At 35.7% G+C, this 20,604-nt stretch overlaps 1 protein-coding gene across 6 annotated transcripts in view; it reads left to right on the top strand.

Annotated features, from left to right (window-relative positions):
* Nucleotides 1-18,061, top strand: part of BMPR1A (bone morphogenetic protein receptor type 1A) — an 84,689-nt gene extending 66,628 nt beyond the window's left edge. For all 6 annotated transcript variants that reach the window (XM_037400947.1, XM_037400943.1, XM_037400946.1 and 3 more), the window contains 10 exons: nucleotides 2,600-2,762; nucleotides 4,629-4,731; nucleotides 6,206-6,305; nucleotides 7,445-7,544; nucleotides 8,469-8,613; nucleotides 9,369-9,561; nucleotides 9,960-10,257; nucleotides 11,037-11,212; nucleotides 11,986-12,116; nucleotides 13,192-18,061. In XM_037400947.1, the coding sequence (XP_037256844.1) occupies nucleotides 2,600-2,762; nucleotides 4,629-4,731; nucleotides 6,206-6,305; nucleotides 7,445-7,544; nucleotides 8,469-8,613; nucleotides 9,369-9,561; nucleotides 9,960-10,257; nucleotides 11,037-11,212; nucleotides 11,986-12,116; nucleotides 13,192-13,317 (1,535 nt within the window). In that variant the 3' untranslated portion in view covers nucleotides 13,318-18,061. The remainder of the gene's footprint in view (nucleotides 1-2,599; nucleotides 2,763-4,628; nucleotides 4,732-6,205; nucleotides 6,306-7,444; nucleotides 7,545-8,468; nucleotides 8,614-9,368; nucleotides 9,562-9,959; nucleotides 10,258-11,036; nucleotides 11,213-11,985; nucleotides 12,117-13,191) is intronic.
* The last annotated feature ends 2,543 nt before the right edge of the window (nucleotides 18,062-20,604 follow it).

Below are 20,604 nucleotides of genomic sequence, written 5' to 3'. Positions count from 1 at the left end.
GTTGAGAGATGGAGCTCTGAGGGTAGGGGATAAGGAGAACACTAGTGCAAGAAGGTCAGGTGGTGTCTGAAGCAACATGGTCATTTAGGCATATCCTTCAGTCACTCTTGTTCATTTACCCAGTAGTTATTAACCAGGAAAAACAGCAATGAAACATTTTGTGGCCCTATTTGGATCTCAATCTGCCCTCTTAAAATGTCTCGAGAAATGCAAGCAAAGTCAGCTGTACAAAAGTCAAAGGTGCTGGTTCTTTGAAAATACAGTTATCTATTTCAGATGTTATTTGATGTGTTCTTCATAAGTCTTGTTACACAATCCATCATAATAAATTAAGAGGAAAAATGTATTTAATCTCAGTTTTAGTATAAAAGGTCTGTATACCTGTAGTCATGCTTCAGTGTTAGTTTACAAAGAATAATAGTGCTTATAAAGATCCAGACCTGCATAAAAATGTTGTACTTTTTCTTCTGACTTAGGAGAAGCTATGCTTTAAGGGTTCCTTGATTCTCTTCTAATGAATTGAAAAAATACCGCATTTGGTGCAGACGGTAGGAAGATGGACGTGTGACTGTGTGACATAGGTCATAAAGTATGCACACTTTTAACACGTGGAATGTCCCTGAAGAGAAAGGAGTTTTTCTAACATGAATTGGGAAAGATACCTTAGTAGTTCAACAAAATCAGAAGGACGGGCAGTATTTGTACATATGCAGTGGCTTTTCCTTTAAATATGAAGCAGAATTACCTGTTCTCTGAGCAGGTAAGGATCTCTTAAATGTGAATGCACAATGTTGTGTATCATCTGTAATAGAATATTAAAATGAGCTTTCAGTTTATGCTGGGAAGAAATCTGGCAGAGAGAGAGAGAGAGAGAGAGAGGACAGATGGAGAGGAGCTGCAATTTCATACGTGCAGAGTTCCTTTTGGTTAAATTGGAAATACCGATTGCACAGGTAAACTCCTGTTGTTCTAGCACTGCACCTTCTTTCTTGCTATCAGTCTGTACATACCGGGAATATTTAACTCGGGCATTACTGAAGTACTGTTTGAAAGCTACGTTTCAGATAAAACATGGCTAAGTGATTTGAGGGTTTAGGTAGAGGGTGCTATACTTCCTTAGGATATACTCTTAGCTGTATCTGAAAAAGGCGCAGTTTCATTACTTTCAGAAATCTCTGAATTGGGTCAATGCACTGGGTGTACTGTATCAGATAAGGAAGTACGTAAGTCTGCTTTTTGGGGAGCAATAAGATGAAATTTCACAAATAACTGCACGTTGGGCTGTTTGATATAGTGGATGTTACAATAGATTGATACAGAGGGTGGTATCTACACAGGGGTTTAATCAAGCTTTTCTGCACATCTTTCAAGCAAGGTACAACATGAGAGCAATGTTCTCATTACAGCTAGTCTTAGGTGGGTTTGACAGGAAGCCACAAGAATCTGGTAAAAGAGACCATGAGTTTCCTGGTCAAAATTTTTTTTAAAAATTATTCTTAGATGAATTTCTATTGTGACTAAAATCTTTCTGAGAGGAACTGAGGTACTCCACCATTTTAATTATAACTGAATTTATAAAGGTTTCTATCAGTCCTAACACTGAGTCTTCCACAGAGACTTGCTGTAAATTGTGTCAGTGCAGGTGATAAGTTTGTTCACAGCTTTTCTAGCTTTATTTGGTTCACAGCTTGAGAAAGGTGATGGACAAAGAGATTTTATGTTGGTAAAATTACTTGTGATAATGCTGGAGGAGATGGGTGAAGATGTTCTCATCTCATATAGTAGTCAGAAAGCATATTCAAAATGAGGCATGTTTTATTTATTCATGTGTTTAATTTTTTTTTCTGGATGTTCTTTGATAAGAAGAAAACCGATGAAATTTTTCTTCTGAATGCCTATGTTCACAAAAGCACTTTAATAACACGAACTAGGACAAATGATGCTGAGCTCTCCTATTCTTGAGAAACTGAGGGCTACTTGGAACGCAATTTAGCCCTATTTTTATTCTGTGAAAGCTTGTTTGTGTGGATGTTCATGTCATTTACTGAAATTTAATTTGCAAACAAGATTTACTTTAGCTCTGTTTTGAAGTACTAATGCATACAGAGATCAAAAAAGCCAAGAGATTTTGGAGTTATTACTGCTCTTCTATGACACTGTGAATCCATAAAAAATGACTTCAGAAAATTAGAAAATTGCATATTAAGTACATTCAGTCATGCATAAAATTATACTGTTGTGGTTATCAAGCGGTCAGCATTTTGGTTTTCTAAACACATGAATGAGAAAGGCTTTCTTCAGAAAATCCTTACCGGTTACCTCACTGCTTTCCTGCCCCACCTCAAAGAGGGAAAATATCCTCTTTCTGTTTATATTGATTATGGTTGGAATATCTGCTGTCAAGGTTTGAGCTATAGGTATTTCTAGAATAATATTGTTAACTCCAGTGTCTACCATAATCTTGGGAGAGAGAGGTTCTTATGTCTTGTGTAGTTCAATTATTTGTTAATGTCATTATCCTATTGTCATGTTTTGCTTGTAAAGCTTTTGAACAGTTATTGGACATGCAAAAATATTTTGTGTTTTTTCAAATGTCCAGGTCAAGATCCAGACAGCATGCTTCATGGCACAGGAATGAAGACAAATCCTGACCAAAAGAAACAAGCAAATGGAGTAACACTCGCTCCAGAGGACACGTTACCTTTTCTTAAGTGCTACTGCTCAGGACATTGTCCAGATGATGCTATTAATAACACATGCATGTAAGTACTGCACACAGGGTAGAAGAGACTCTTTGAAGAGGCTCATTTTTGCTCGTGAGAGCGCAGACTATCTCTGGAGTGCTGACTGGTTCTGTCAGGTGATTTGACCATAGCTGATTAGAAACTCACTGGTTCTGTGGAGAGCTGAGCACTAAAACCCATGGTCATCTGTATGTAAACAGTACTGCTTTCACCGTACTTGGAACTATTTGCAAATGGTCATTCCATGCCCAGCGACTGCTTTGAAGGACTGAGGTTTTCAGTAACCTGTAGCATTTTATAACTGAGTATTAAATGACCCAAGTCTAAACCGGATATAACCGTCCGCTTGCTTAGTCTAATACTTCTTCACGTAGTAGTCAAAGGTAGTGTTGGCAACGTAGCCATTTACTACTTGTTGCATATTCATTAGTTGTAGAGTGTGAGGGAAATGCGGGAAAAAAAGAAAAGCCTCTGAACACGCAGGGACAGGAGAGGGTAGTTTTAACTTCCATAGCCTTAAGAAGCCTAACAGATTCATGCACTGATTATGTGTTTGCTTAAGATGTTTTTTTTCATGTCTTTAAATGCCCTCGTTTTTCCTTTTTTCTGTTCATTTGCAGTTCCATGTTTTAAGGCCCTTCTGTTTTCCTTAAGAATTAATACGAAGATACGTAATAGAAAACATATTATTGCTGCTTCAATTTGAGTCTTCACTTTAACACATAATATTAAGCCTCTCTAAAGCTGTCACTTGGCAGATAAAGCAGTTTTTGTGGAACCTAAGGAGATGGAATAAACACTATCTTTTTCAATTTAAACATAGGTAGTATTTTACAAACAGTTTTGCACTTAGAAAATGTTTAGTTAGGACCCGGTATTTTGTCTTTCCAGTCCTTTGGTATTTATTTGTTGTTTTTTATCGCCCTCTGGTGTTTGCAGTGACTAGAGGCCTTACTAATTTTTTTGCCTCTGAACTATTGGCTGTATGGATCATTATTCTGATAATAAAACTGTCAAGAGAGTTAACAAAACTTATGCAGTGTATTCTGTGGCATTATGCTTCCAAAATCTGCATTTCTTTAATTCATTTAAATAAAAAAATTTTGGCAAACAAAAATATTTCTATATTTGTTTCCCACAGTATTTCTGTTGAGGGAATGAATGAATGTTGATTAACTTAATAAAATCTTAATTTTACAGGTTTTGAAAGCACAGACCTACCACTGTGAATTGGTTTGGGAATCCTTACAAATATTGTTGACATTTTCATGTAGTGTAGAAATCAAAGCATTAGTTTTAAAGGGATAATGGGGAATTGAAGTGTTGGTTTTTTTGAAAGAATATAATTCATTTGTTACTGTCAACTTCAGAAAGTGGGCTTTGGGGGTTTTTTTGTTTGTTTTGCTCTCAAGGCCGAATATTTGTGGGAAAAGTGTAGCTGAGTTTTTTACCTTGGAATAGCCACCTTTCACATACTGGGACTTCAGGAGTTTATCATTGCAGTTTCAAGAACAGACACACAACTGAATTCATTATTTTTTTTTATAGCCTATGAAATTGTAGTCAGTAAGCCTTTTTTGGTTACATCTCTTTTACAGCGACCTCAGTTGTTTCTAAACAACTGCAGGTGTGGTTGGTTACAAGCAATCTTGAAAAGGGGAGTGAGGAAGTAGAAGGCAGAATATTCAGGAGAAAACATCTCTACAGTATTCTATTTGAAAATACTGTGGGGGTCTTTTGTTCTCAAACTGTATGGTAACCACTGTGTTGAAGATATTTTCTAGATATTGCCATTCTGGTATTCTTAAGAGGTTCATGTTCAACTAATGCTGCACGTTAAACGACAAACATGCTGGTAAAGCACAAGTGATATGTTTATTCCAGAACTAATGGGCATTGCTTTGCTATCATTGAGGAAGATGAACATGGAGAACCCACACTTGCTTCTGGCTGCATGAAGTATGAAGGTTCAGACTTCCAGTGCAAGGTAAAATAAATGAGATATCATTAAAATTTAAGATCTCCATAGGAATTATGTAGGGAAACTGCAAAAGCAGTTTTAATCTTTGTAGTTTACAACTGCAGTCACAGAATTTTGTATGTTGCCGTTTACTGCTGAGGAGAATGGGACTGAACAGTCGTGAGTGAGTAGTGGCAGAAAGGACACTTAATGGTGTTTCAACAAAGATTGTAATAGAATCCTAACTTGTTGGAGTTCTCTGTAAGTATTTGTAAGCCACTGACAAAATGAACAGAGGACATCAACCTTTTCTGTCAGCTGTTTTCTCCATCAAAGAGAATTTTACTCAGATCAACTAGGTTAACTATAGTTTATGGTTTAATACAGAAGTTCTTGGTTGTTTTAATTTTGAATTTCTTGTTTTCTTCAGTTCATTTGATAGCAGAGCATAATCATAAGCAGTTGTCTTCACAGATTATGCAAGAGCTCCGTTAAACTGTGTGTATGTGTTCATGAAACTTTATCAAATGTGTGTTTTCCTGTCCAACATACAATTTTTTTTTTTCCTTTCTAGAAGCTATGTATCATTAATTGCATTAATATAACTTGCTTGTGATCTAAAGGGGTATAATTAAGCAGACTGCTGCCTTTAGAACTTTATCTGTTACAAAATTTGAAACTGAAAACTCAGTTAAAGCAAGGATTTGTTTAGAAGACAGGTATATAGCACTAGTTGGGCAAGTGGATATTGCCTTGGAAGACTGGATTTTGATTTTTCTTTACATTAGACAAAGCTTTCAGAGGTGATCACCAGCTGGATTGCTTCTCACGCTCCCCCAAAATACTATCACTGTTTTAGGTACTCAGTTTTAAATCTCTGTATAACGTAGCTGTCAGTAGCACTGCTTTTTGGAAGCACTGTTGACTTCAGCTTACAGCTGTGAATGTTCAGGGTTACTGCAAGTCAGACCTGAGGTGTCATGATGACCTCCTGAAATTGTTCTTGTATTTATATTAGTGTCTCACTTATAGATTAATTTTCATGCCCCTCCGTCTTTTAAGTGGTGTTCTGAAGATGTTTTTGAAGCAAACAGTACGGCTATGATGAGTGCAAAAGAAAAACTTTCAAAGGGGTTGGGTTTTTTTTGTCTTAAGAGCGGTATTTATTTAACATACTATTAACTGCTTTTGACCAAGCTTAAATTTTTTGTGATGTATGAAATAGCAACTTAAGTAGGAACCATATATTTCTGTGCACCAAGTAAAAAAATGTTTCATGAAAATAAAATGTGAACATAGAACATATGCACCCAAAGGGATTAGATGATACCTGTCTGCCACTGTGAAGTGATCCCACATGTTAAATGGTGAGGTTGCACTGTTTTTGAAAATAAAGTAGCTTGAATTTTTGTCTGTGCTGTAGCGTATCCGTAGCATCACCTGTCCCTGTCCCAGCTGATCACTTCAAAATCTGAATGCTTACTCCATTTTCCTTCAACAGGACTCACCTAAAGCACAACTGCGTCGAACAATTGAGTGCTGTCGGACTGATTTTTGCAATCAGGATTTACAACCAACATTACCACCACTTGATAGCACAGGTAAACAGCTCCTAGATGTTCACACTGCTGCTCATAAATGCTATGTAGATTCTGTTCTTCCTGATCAACAGATACAAATAAGAAGAAAATGGAATTACAGTATTGGACAGTTCTGGGTTTTTTTCTTACCAAGTAATTTTGATACAGAGCTCTGTATGACACTTCATACTGTATTTCCAGTTTTCCTTTTCTGCTACTTCCAGGTTAATCTTTTCCTCCATCAGTCAATTGTGGTATTTTTTTTCTTTTGCTCACTTTGCTCGTATCTTGATCTGCATGTGATCTTTCATCTGCCTTTATCCTGTTTCCACAGCCTGTTTCTTAACATGTGTTTCTTAATCTCTGCTGTGCTTTTGCTGTGATGAATGTATCTTTAAAAAAAAAGTATTCTGACATTGTTATCTACTGTAAATTTGTTCTCTTCTTTCTGTTGTTCCCAGTGAACATAGCTTATAGTTTCATATGCTTACTCATCTTACACATTCATGGCTAGACAAGTTGTACTGGTTTAACTGTTCAACTGTTGCTTAATACTTTCTCAGAATCTTACTGCTGTAAATCCTTCATTTCTATTTGTAAGAACAAACTGACAAGAGTCAACCAAAACAACTCCCAAAATATCAAGGTCGATCTTTTTTTTGTGTGTGTGTGTCATTCAAATGAAATTCTCTCTGCTTTTCTGGTGTAAATATTTGCTTTCATACTAAAACAGTAGAAATTTTGTGTAATTTCGTATGAACTGATATGTTGTACACATTAGCTGTCTTGCTTGTTTCTGACGTTTTGCAAGTGGCTTCACTTACTGTCATAGAATTACAGACTGGTTAAGGGTTGGGCAGGACTTCTGGAGGTCATCTGATCTAACCCCTCTGCTCAAGCAGGACCATGTCCACATGGCTTTTGAATATCTCCAAGGAGGGAGATTCCACTCCTTGGCCAACCTGTGCCAGTGCTTGATTGCCCTCACAGTGAAGAAGTATTTCCCGATGTTCTAACAAAACCTCGTATGTTTCTGTTTGTGCACATTCATGAACACAGGATATGAAAATGTATCCAACTAAACTGTTTACAATAGATGTTTAATTAATAGACTTTGGAAACTTTCCTTTTTTCTTCTTTTTTTTTTTTTTTTTAAATAGATGGGCTTTTTGATGGCAGCATTCGTTGGATGGCAGTGTTGATTTCTATGGCAGTCTGCATAATTGTCATGATCGTCTTATTTAGCTGCTTTTGTTACAAGTAAGGAAAGCACCTTCTTTATTGGCAATATCTTTAATTTCCCAAAAGCGTGTAGACAGAACAGTAATTTTCTAAATGTACTCAGATAATCGTATGCATTTCTGACAAAAACAGAGGGGAAGTGAAACCGTTGTAATTTAATTTAACGTTTTTGTGGATAGCATTTTGCATTGCTAGGTGAAATGAAATGTGCACAGCATAAAATTTAAGTGTATTTGGTCCTTTCCTCTGGCTACAAAGTGTTTACAGTTTGCTAAGCTACATGTAACTTTTATGCTATAGCAGTAAACCGGAATATCTTGATGGTTTGTATGGTTTTGGATCTACAGGCACTTTTGATAATTAAATTCCATCTACTTCTGAGATTTACCTTTGTAAAGTGCTTTTGCAAATGTAAATCGACAGGGATGTGTTTTATAACTTTTTCTTTTTCTGCTGTGTTCCAAAACGAAATAATTAACCAGCTGAGCTATGGCAATTCATGCGGATGCAGTTTGACATTATGCTGCTTCTGTCAGCTCCAGCCCTGTGCTGCAGGTGATCATTGTTCTAGCAGTTTCAGCAGAAACGTGCATGTGTCAGCCTCATCTGCCATGGTTCAAGGTTCAGTCTGTTAGATTAAACCAAAACCAGCGGTGTTATTCTAGTAACGCTGGCCATGAGCTGAGTATTAAAAAAGGTTGTTTTCCACCTGACTCATCATAAACTCACATGCCTCTACAAGCATTACAACAACTTGTTAATATTAAAAAACTATGCAAGTTACACTTCTGAAAGAAAAAAAGAGATACAGTAAAATCTGATAATTTTTTTTCTTTTGAGAAAACTTGCACATTTAAATAGCTTTTTTCCTAGCCTAATTTACTACATATTTTGAAGAATGTGTTTTGGAGTTCAGCTTAACTTCTCCTGCTGCTTTTGCAGGCATTACTGTAAGTCGATGGCAAAGAGGCACTGTTACAATCGTGACCTGGAACAAGATGAAGCATTTATTCCAGCTGGGGAGTCATTAAAAGACCTTATTGACCAGTCACAGAGTTCTGGGAGTGGATCAGGACTACCGTTGTTGGTAAATCATAAAGTTTTTTCTTTGCTGAACTCTCCAGCGTGTACAAAGTTTGGTTTGTACCTTATGCCTAGAACAAAGCAGTTTATCCATATGGTATGCTAATTATTTTATAAGCAATTACTGTGAATGATACAGTACAAATTAAACATATAAAAAAGCCTGTCTTCATGTAATTAACTAAAATGAAGCACAAAATTAGATGGTATGTTAGGAAATCTGTTGGCATCAGCAAAATGTAAAGAAAATTCAGAGCCTGCAGACATTAAGATAAAAATGCAATAAATGGATCATACAAGTATTGAATTGAACAAATTCAAAGATATTTTTTCTTAGTATCCACTGTCCAATAAAACAGATTTGCTTTTTATTTGCTGACAGTTGTTCATAATTTTTTATTCACCTTCCTATATAATACTTGCATAAAAATTAGCCAGTGAGACATATAACTACAATTGTTTATAAAAGAAACAAATATGATGCAAGAGAATGCATCTGAATTAAACAAGAAGTTGAGCTGATTTAATCTTTTTGGGTTTGCTATACAATTCTTCCTTGGAGGCAGCAATAATGAGTTTAAATTGGGAACAGAGGAAAATAATACAGAACGAATTTTACAATGGGATCAAAATTCAAAGCAGTCCAAGCTTGAGAAGCAGCTTGTCCAGGTACTTTTAGTTAATCGCTGGGTTTCCCTTCTCCACCTTACCCTCACTCTTTTTTGGTTGGGGTTTTTTTTTTTTCCTCTTCTTCCCTAGGTTCAGCGTACAATTGCCAAACAAATTCAGATGGTGAGGCAAGTCGGAAAAGGACGATATGGTGAAGTGTGGATGGGAAAATGGAGGGGTGAAAAAGTCGCAGTGAAAGTGTTTTTCACTACAGAAGAAGCCAGTTGGTTCCGAGAAACAGAGATTTACCAAACTGTTTTAATGCGTCATGAAAACATCCTTGGTAAGGAAGCAGTAAATTATTTGGCTACTGGAGGGCTTGTGTGAGGGTGAAGGAAGGGGGAAGTTCATAGTGGGTGGCTTGAGGGGTGTATGGAAGCTTCTATGGAATAACCAGATGGTTGTCCCTTAACATATGCTAATAAAATGTTCTTGAGAGGGTGGAATTTTGCTGCTGTTGGGTGGAAGCATGTCTGCAATCTTTTTGCTGCAAGACTGAAATAGTAACTTCATGTTTACTTGAAATCTGAGCTTTTACATGATCAGTTTTCGTAAGGGGAACAAGTATCTTCTGATACAGTCCAGGACAATATAGCTTTAGGAATTCCTACTAAATCTGTTGCATAAAAAAAAAAAAATCTATGTACAAATAAGTTGTAACTTTGTTCATGTATTTCATAGGTTTCATAGCTGCAGATATTAAAGGCACTGGCTCCTGGACACAGCTTTACTTGATTACAGATTATCATGAAAATGGATCATTGTATGATTTCCTGAAATGCACTACGCTAGACAACAGGGCTCTCCTCAAACTGGCGTATTCTGCTGCATGTGGTCTGTGCCATCTACACACGGAAATTTATGGGACACAAGGCAAGCCTGCTATTGCACACAGAGACCTGAAGAGTAAAAATATCTTGATAAAGAAAAATGGAACCTGCTGCATTGCAGACTTGGGTCTTGCAGTCAAGTTTAACAGGTAGATGAACAAATCCCCTGTAACAGGAAAACTTGTTATGCTTTTTTTTTTTTAATATACACAGATATCCTTTCTAAAAGGAAGACAGAATCATTTAGTTGCATGCTTTCAGTTTTTTTCAGTTTTGAGAGTAAAATGCTGTTATTCCTTTGAATGCTGGTCAGCACTGAGGTGAAAATAGGTTATTGAGAGACAATGAGAAGACTTCTTGTGGGAAATAAGTAGTTTTGTAGAGGAGAGGAAGAGGAGACAAACTCATTTGTTATTCAAACTGGCCTTTCATAGTAATTGCTATCATGTAGTTTCATTATAAATTCTGTCACAGAACATTTGAACAGTGTAAAGGGAGTAAAACTTAATTGAAGAACACTGTATTAATATTATTGAATACTTTTTTTTTTAGTTCAATGGGGCGGAGAATTGTGTTCTGCTACAGTAGAACTTGAAAGAAAGTGTAAGCCTTTGCAGATAATTTTCTGAGTTGTTACCAAATATACTCATCTTTATAGTGGTTTTTCATTTAAATTTTTTTTAATATGTGTTTTCAATGTCTTGCAAAAGCAGCAGCGAACTGTCAACTTCCATACTCACTATCATTTGTCTAGCTAATCTTTTTCAGGGAGGTATAATGTATTGCAAACATGGTATTGAGAGGGAAATAAAAGAAGGAATTTGATTTGTAAATAGGAGCTTGTAGTGTAGTGATTGCACCATATGGGATTTCATACCACGTCTTGCGACAGCCCACAATTTGCTAACTTCCTAATGTTTTCATATAGTGACACAAATGAAGTTGATGTTCCCTTGAATACGAGAGTGGGAACAAAACGTTACATGGCTCCAGAGGTCCTAGATGAAAGCCTGAATAAAAACCATTTCCAACCATACATCATGGCTGACATCTACAGTTTTGGGCTGATCATTTGGGAAATGGCTCGGCGCTGCGTCACAGGAGGTAAACTTTTAAATATTCTGTGTAAAATCTACCAGGCCCTTGTCTCACTTTAACAATGCTTCACCAGGAAATAATACAACAAGCCTGCTATATCAACAGATTTGTGTTCTTTAAAAGCAGTAATAACAATCTGTCCAGAGTACAGCTTGAAAAATCACTGAACTAAACCTTTTTGACTGTTACAATTAAGCACCTCAGGCTTTTTTTTCCCTTGCTCAAAAAGCAGAGTGCCTGGTCTGGGAGAAATAGTGGGATGCAGATGTGTTTCACCCCTGTGCTGTTAATAAAACTTTTAGAATGTAATTGATAAGACGATATTATTTTGTTATACTTACTTGCATTTTTGGTGTCATTCAGTTTTCTGCTTACATATATTTTTGTGACTCATCCTTCCTATTCTTTCATTCTTCTTTTGTGACCTTGCAGATCTTTACTTGTATTCTCCTCTTCTTCCATCATATGCTTTCTCTGTTTCTTTGTAGCATGTAGTAGATTAAAAGATGTCATAATCTGTGTTGGGTATCAAAGTCAAAGTGACTGCGGGGAATTATTGTAGCTATTAAACTTAATATTCATAATATCAGAGCTTTTCTGGTAAATGTCTTGATTGTTATTGTGAAGTTTTTGAATTTTTATCACAGTATAGCAGTGTGGTGAGTTTGCCTTGGCACAAAATTGAGTTAATTTTTGCTTCTGGCTAAGGAAATCTGAGAGTAGATATATAGATTATTATTTTTTTTTAATGGTTCTTGATCTTACACAATTATCTGCAGGTATTGTTGAAGAGTATCAGTTGCCATATTATGACATGGTGCCAAATGATCCATCCTATGAAGACATGAGAGAAGTGGTGTGTGTCAAACGCCTACGCCCAGTAGTATCGAATAGATGGAATAGTGATGAAGTGAGTATGCTGAAAGGAAAAAATAATTCAGTTTGTTCATTAACATGGAAGGGTATTTTTGTTTAATAAATACTAAACCATTGTGAAGTAGGGACTACATTCAGACATTCTAATATTTTGAAAACCTCACAGCAACAATAGGAAAAAGATGTTTGAAAACAATGCAAAATACTGTATTTTTTATATATCTTCTCTGATCTGAGGGGAAGATACTTCTAAGCAGCCATCTAAGTGTATGAATACTGCTGTAATTGAGATTTTCTTTTTAGATAGTGGACCAGTTGTCAGAGTTTTGATTGAAGCTAAAACATAAATGAGTTTTTAATTGGTTTTATTAGTCTTAATGTATATAGCATATTGATTTGTGGCATAAGGTAGTTTATGGAATATGAAGCAATTTCTTTGTGTTTGTATATGTCCTTTTTTTCTTCTTTTTTTCTTTTTTACTGGTACATACCAGGGCAAGCCATGATGCAACTAAAATATTAAATTTAAATGTGTTTTTAAAGGGGCATAGCTTGAACACAGTAAATAAGATGTAACTTTCACATGGCAAGCTAGATATGCCATATTCTGTCTTCCCCACATCCTTGATTTCTTTTAAGAATCCCCAGTTTTTTCCATATTATTTTTTGACTGCTGAGAGAACTTTTGTCATGTCTTTGTTTTCAGTGGAAAAGTTCTTTACAGTTTTTCTGCCTTACATGTGGAGATTTTTATGCTCATAGCTACCATTATAGCTATCATTTTTGTATCACTGTCCTTGAGTTTTAATGATAAGTTCCGGTAATGCATCTTTGTGAAACTGAAGAAACACTTCAGCTGGTTCCAGCTGCTCTAATACTAGGCAGTGAAGGGGAGTAAAAAGGTTTGGGACATGGCTGTTGTTTTTTTTGGGTTTTGTTTGTTGTTGTTGGTCTGTTTATAATAGTTCTCTGTCAGCATCTGTGCAGAAAATGTAGAAGTCACGCATTCTGCAGTTTAGTTCTATAATTTGGGCTTGCAGTGAACCAAAATTACACACCTCAGATCTGTCAGTTGTTACAATACTGTTCCTTTGTTTTTTATTTTACAGTGTTTAAGAGCAATATTGAAATTAATGTCTGAATGCTGGGCTCATAATCCTGCCTCGAGGCTCACTGCCTTAAGGATCAAGAAGACACTTGCCAAGATGGTGGAATCACAAGATGTAAAGATTTGACATAGTAAATTGACATTGGAGAGCAAAGCTGGACTCCTAGATCTTTTCACTCAAAACATGGGTGAGACCTATGTGGAAAGAGGAAATAACTGAGATTCAGTGTATTTTCTCAGCACACTTCTACAGGCTGCTAATGAAATCTTTCAGTACTTCATAGACTGTAATACTGAGAGCCTCTATACACTACATGCTACGTATATGGACAGCCTTGATAAAATACACGTTTTGTTTTTTTTTTTTTGAGCTGCAATGAGACTTCAGTCATACTTAGTGAGTCTCCAGTAAAACTCTGGGTACTGAATTGAATGTTCAGATTACAGTGCTTTCTGTGAAAGCCTAACAAGCTATATGGATTCAACAGAGATGGAGAATATAAGCTTTTTTTTTTGCCTTCTACCTGATAAAACCTAGTCAGTCCATACCAAGTTTTTGTGAAACAGCCTGTAGGTTATGAATCTGTTTGTAATACTACTCAGTTTTAACAGTTCTTTATGCCTTTATGTGTGTGCCAGGATAATTTGCTGTCATTTGGAATAGATAAGAAACCATTTAAATGAACAAAGTTTTTATGGTCAGGGCTCCATGCATTTTGTTGCTCCACCATCAAAGATTTGCTACAGAATTTACACCCTGCCATTAAGTTATCTTCCACAATCTCAGTTTTAATTTTATTTCTATTCTTGTTTTGGTCACAAGGAGAACTGCAAAAATGTGAACCATTAATAAATTCAGGAATGCCTACCTAAGTCTGTAAAAAGCTTGAAAAACCTCTTTTAGAGGTATAGACTGCCTTGGCCATCTCCCTTACAGTCTAGTGGGCTCCATGATTGGATGACTATGAAATCTGGCATATTTTTCAAATTGCCACATTCAACCAGCCTTTTTGCTGTAGAGCACTTTGTATCTTAACAGAAAGACCATTGATGATGTGATTCGCCTTTCTACTTTATTGGGACTCACTGGTAGGTGTCTTGTCATGCTCTGAACTTTTTTCCATACAGGAGGGAATCAGTCAGCTGTAGGAGCATGCTTTTCATCATTTCATAAAATTAAGCAGAAAAGTTTTGAAAGGCTTGGGAGCAAGTCTAATTTACAGACGCAAAAGAGGGAAGGCAGGAAGTGCAGGCCAGGCACTCAGAAGATTAGAGAATACGGTAAAGGACAAGACCAGGAGGACTGAATATGTGAACCGGTGAAGGTAAGATCCACAACATGCAGAAGATTTTGAGCTGGCTTGCCCTGACGTAAAGACGGGAGGCCACATCTGTGGGCCGCTTAGTAGACAGTTAAAAAATTCAAGGTTTCAGACAAGGTAAATCAGTGGGTGTTTTATGGTCCTTTTAAGCACATTTGGAAGAAATGGCATTGAAAGATAATTCATGAAGATTAAGTTAGTTAACATAATTGCAAAATTTGGTCTCACTGTGCCAACTATTTGGCATGCACAGGAAACGGTATTTGCCTCCTTTTCTCCACTGATACAGACAAGTTGGTTGAAAGCCAAAACCCCTCCATGAGGTTACTGTAGGGCAGAATTAAGTGATTTATAACTCCTTTGGCACTTCTACTTTGAAGTTAGAAAATAGTACCATAAGTCAAGTTGAAGCTTCAAATGCGTGAATCATCTGAAGAATGAACACACAGTATTGGAACCATTGAACCTATTTGATAATTTAAGTGCCTATAACTTTGTACTGTAAATCTTGTTCTAGATAACTTTAAAAAGGGAAGTTATTTATACAGTGTGTTTTGTGCTTTAGTAAAAAAACCCACCTAGTCTTAGGTACATGTGTATAATTAGATACATGCACACATACACACATATGCCATAGTCAAGATTTGAAGAAAAAAGTTAGGAATAATATTAAAATTGATTAAAAAATGTTAAAACTTCAGAATGATTTATGCCAGATTATTTGTTGTGTTAAAATATGTACATGGAGATTGTTTTGATATGTGTTTAAATTTCCCTTGAAACTGATAGAAAACAATGTAATACAGAACTAATGTGATTTGTGAACAATTACAACCTTCTAATGTTTGGTATTTGTTGTTTTAATTCTGTAGTTCACATAATGTAAATGGTCAGGCAAAAGATTGCAGTATTTTTATTTTCTATTGTGATGTACAGACTTTATTTAACAGTTCTGCATATTTTATAGAAAACTAGCTATTTCAAGGGACATTTCTTTTTTTAAAAAAAATAAAGTCATTACTTTTGTTCAGTAATGCCTTTAAGTATTAATATGTATTCTGGCTGGGAAGATCATAGGTGTGTCAACTATGGTTTTAACTTATTTGAAAACAGCAAGAGATACCTAATATTGTGCCACAATCCTCATGATAAAGGGCTTTTTAAAAAAAGTTTCTCCGTCCATCGCCAAGAAATGTATGATGAATTTGAAATTGTTAATCATGTCTTCGCACATAATTTTTGCACAGGTAGTTGGAAAATATTTGGTATGAGCCAAAAAAAGTAAGGGATAAGCTTTGTTTTTTTCCTTCTTCAGGATTTTTATCAATAAGAAGGAAGAATGTTTATGTAGGTACCCTTCTATAGCTTAAACTTTCAGAGCATGGAGGTCTATTTAAGTTAACCCATTCCTGTTAAGAATATTTTTCTATTTCTTTTAGAAGTTGCCACAGCATTATTAGCTGTAAACTTGTTTTGTGAATTTTTAAAGTAATTTTTCCCAAGTTTTCAGGAAGCCACTGTTGGAAGTGGGAATGTTGATAATTTGCAATTATTCACTTATTTTCTTCTCCATTTTTTTTTAGGCATTTGCAAGACAATAGGATGATGATACTTGATAGGCCTCTTAAGACCTAAATTGATTTACGTATTCAATTTAACACAGAAGTAGTGAGCTGACTGCTGCAAAGACTATCTTTGAGAGAAAAAAAATATTTTCACCTTAAGCTTAATCTTAATTTTTCAGCACTTCGTTTATTAGGTTCATACTCAAACATACCAAGTTTATGCAGTTTTCATTGTCCTGAACAGGAGCTGCTAGGTCTTTAGTATTCCTTGGTTCCCTGGTACTCAAAAAAAATTATCACTAAAGGATCTGGTTGCATAAAGCACTTGAGCACATATCTGCATTCCATGCAAAGTCATTCACTGTTTGGAGCCTAAGCACATCTATACTGATACTTCAACAATTATTTGGGGAAAAAGAACCCCAACTTTGCTTAAAGCTAACACATTCATTTTAATATAATTAAGCATACTTAGTGCAGAATTTAAAGCTAAGTTGTTGCTTTATGCAATACCGTAAAGTTCAGAAGCCTTTAAGGTCAGGGAGGGTAATAGGATTCTTCTGTTGGAGTGTGATTAATCTTATTTTGTTGGTCAAAATTTTAAGTATTTGTCATCAAAAAAAAAATCCCCCCAAATGTGTTTTAATTCCTTTATTATTATCAATACAAAAATAAAAAGTGTGGAAAGTATCTTGGGGAGTATCAAGACTGTGCCTTGGAAGTTCTTAAACACTTATATATGGAGGGGGGTGGGGTGGGTTTGTGTTTATTTAACCTGGTCTATGTGACTTCAGTTAGGTGGAAAATAATTTGAGTCATTTATGTAATTCTTACTGTTACAGCAACTGAAAGGAAAGTTCTTGCATTCCTGGTATCTTGTAAACTCCACAAGAAACATTATATCCCTATAGGAAAATGTAGGCTTACATTTTGAGTTTATTCTGTTTTACTCAATACATACTTTTTTCCTCAGTTTTACTCAAGAAACTGACTGTTTTCCCAATATCCATCACTTTTCCCCAATTATTTTCTTAATCAGTCCATTTTGAGGTATTAAATAAAATGTAAAATTAACATTTTACATTACCTCCGCAGTAGTCTGGAATCAAATTTTAGATCTTGATCTAAATGACCATTTGAATGTGTTTATAAAACAAATAATTTGGATAAATTTCATCTACTCTTATCTTCACAGACTATTTTAACAGTCTAAAATGTTTGAAAAGCAAAGATATTAAGTTAAAAACTATTATTTTGCTATTGCAGATATTTTTAAAGGAAAGTTACGTGCTCAGCTTCTGTCAGATATTAGAATGATTTAGCTCTTCCTCATTCTTCTCACAGTGTCTCTGAAGTCAAGCCTTTATCCAGTGCCCACAGTCTTTTCCAAACTGGGGTCATGCCTAATAACGGCACGACACAATGCTTTATGAAGCCATGGTATATTAGCCTTGGTTGGTATAGCAGAAGTGGAGTGCACATTACTTCTAATTTTTAACAAATCTCATGTAATTGTTGCTTTGTAATATTTTACCATTTAATGCGATTATAGAAGCCCACATCATGTAGTGACATTTGTGCTCTGACATACCGTGCCCAAAATGAAATGTACTATATTGTATACAAGAAGAATAAATAACATTGTAGTTAACCTAGAGAAGATGTAAATAAAATATGAAAGAAGAGTGGAACAAGACAAATGGTCACACTCTTGTGTGTGTTATATGCCAGAAGTGTAGAATACTCCTTTAAAAATGTAACACACTAATGTATTTTGTACAGCATCTGCTTTAGAAGGTGCCTTATTGAGTTTACCATGAATTGCTTGTTCTGTACACAGATTATGTCCAATGTATCATTTTTAAGTAAATAACCTTATTTTAGTACATATTAGTAATGTGTTTTGTTACTATAAGATTTTGCCTTAAGAATGTAATGACTTGGAAATCATAATACTGTAACTAAATAATTCCCTACTTTTTAATACCTCGTTTGTTTTTTCTTTTCCCACAGTCTTTGAATAATTGAATAATGATGACTTCTACTGTGCGATGGTGTTAATTACTTGGTGCTCTGTATTCCTTGGACTACATTTGGGCACAATAGTAAAACCAATGTTTCCTTCTCCTGATTTTTATCCCTGTCTTGCAGGAAAGCCAGAACCAAGTAAAAATAGAGTAATTATTGTATTTGAATATACACAAGTTCGCTACATGTTGGTTTTATGCATATAAACTTGCATCAAGCTTATCAAGTAAAAAGAGAAGAAATAAAGGGGTGGGAGATTCAGTAAAGTTTTTGTTCCTTCTGTGAACAGCATTCTTTTTGTGTAGTGGTATCCAAATTAAGAGATTTGAGTTAATATGCTGATATGCTGTTGGCTGCAAAATTATGCAGGTGCTTCTGTATAGCCTACTAAATTCACTGTGTTGTGATTCGAGCAAATGAAGACCCATCAAGGGGATATCTCATCTTGTGAGTACACAATGCTACAAAATCTCAGAATTTTCTCATTGTAGAAATTTATTGGCCGCTACTCTTCACAGAGTTCACTTTTATTTACAAGGACCAATAAGTAAGACCAGTTTTTATTCTACTTTGTCCTTTTAGCGGGAATAATTTTAGCTTTAAAGATAGTTTTTTACAGTAGCTGAAAGTTTTCGATACCTGGGTATCATATATATAGGCTGTTATTGGTGTGTTACAAACATAATAGTAACACCTGTTTTTCCCCTGTAAAGTCATGTGCTGGATTTTGCAATAGAGTTCTGGGAAGTACAGTGGAAGACTAGACTGTCTCAACGCTGTTTTTTCCTTAATACGTAATACCAGGAAATTATACTGCACAAAGATTTGGTCTCCTTATAATTAGTACCTTGGCAAAGTAAACTTTTTCTTACTGTTGTGATTATCGTGTGCTTTGGAATATCGCCACTGATTACACTGATCATGGCTGGATTGAAAACTAGGATTTTTATATTGGCATTACAGGAGGACATAATGAAAATACCATGGGTAACTGAAACTTTTTGCACCATTCTTGACCAGCATGCCTGCCCCCACCCTCCAGTGTTGCTTCTTGAAATGACCACAGGATGGTGCCATATCCTACATCTTGAAAAAACTGAAGCAGGTGATAAGAGAAAATAAGTTCTGTGTGCTAATAATAAATATCAAAATGTTATCATTTATATGTGATTGGTTTTGGCCTCTACATAAGAAATGCTACTGATGAGCTTGCATCAGTCTCTTAGAACTGAAAGAGCTATACCCAGTGACATGTCTAAAAACCCCACATGTATGTTTTGTGTGCAAGCCAAAAAGCATACCAAGTAGTTGGTGAATTGAATCACAAGCTTTTAAATAAGTTGCAGAAGTATCACTAATTGCCTATAGGATTAGATGTAATTAATTTCATTAATCCCTTCTGCAGTTTTATCTTTGCCTTTCCTAAAAATACCACTTCAGTCTTTTCTTGCTGATGTTAATGTAGTAAGTCAATACCAGTTGTGAATCTGAGCCGTGAAAGGACCGCTGCTGTGGGCTGACCACCTCGTGAATCTGGTTTGAGAGGGGTGACCACCATGGACTTCAGAGACTGGATTGACGTGGGTATTTGAAATTATTTCAGATGCATCTGACAGCAGAATTCAGGCATTGATGGATGCATAGAAAGTAAAATCGTTTATATAGATTGGGTACTTGCATTCTGAGTAAGGAAGGAGATCATCTTGTAATGGAAAAGAAAAAATTAGGAGACTTTAAAAAAATCTAAAATGCTGTAAGGTGTCAATATTCATAAAGCGGTGAAGGTTTCAGTAATGAAATAATTACATGAAGGCATTAAGATGCACAGCTTTTTTTATGTTTTTATAAAGCTTAGTGGTTTGATCTTGAAATCCAGAAGCCTGAACTATTAGCAGTGTTCTCTGGCAGATTTCTGAGAAGTACTGAGAGAAGGTGGAAGCTTTCTTTTTTCTTGTTAAAATGTGAGGTTTACATTGATGGTATATATATCTCTGTCTTGAACTGAGCATGCGTATTTCTGTGCCTATTGGTGCTTGGCTGAAACTGCCATCAGGCCTGCTAATCTGGTTGATCGGCTATGAGTTACACCGGAGCAACTTGTCTGCTCTTACAGACAACTCTCTTTTCCTAATGCCTATGATCAGCTTCCGTTTGTTTATCATGTTTGAAAACTCCCCTATTCTTAATCCACTGAGCTAACCAGTAGCTATTTTTTAAATTGTCAATTAATCATCCTTGTATCATTGTCCTCTTGCCACTTTTGTGGCAAATTTTTCTTTCCTCTAGGTCCTGATCTGGAGTCTGCCGTCCCTTCATTAAAATAATTTCCTGTCATCTGTTGTCTAAAAATGCAGGTCATGGTGATGTGGTTGTGTTAATCTTACCATAAAAACCCAACAAACAGTGCCACCACCAAACAAACAAACAAACAAAACAAAAAAAAGCAAGCAACAAAACAATTTTTTGGGGTGTTTTAAAGAAATTTATACCAGTAGTCAA

Source organism: Falco rusticolus, chromosome 9 (genome assembly GCF_015220075.1).
Source record: "Falco rusticolus isolate bFalRus1 chromosome 9, bFalRus1.pri, whole genome shotgun sequence".
Lineage (NCBI taxonomy): Eukaryota > Metazoa > Chordata > Aves > Falconiformes > Falconidae > Falco > Falco rusticolus.
This window is presented reverse-complemented; position numbering and strand designations above follow the sequence as displayed.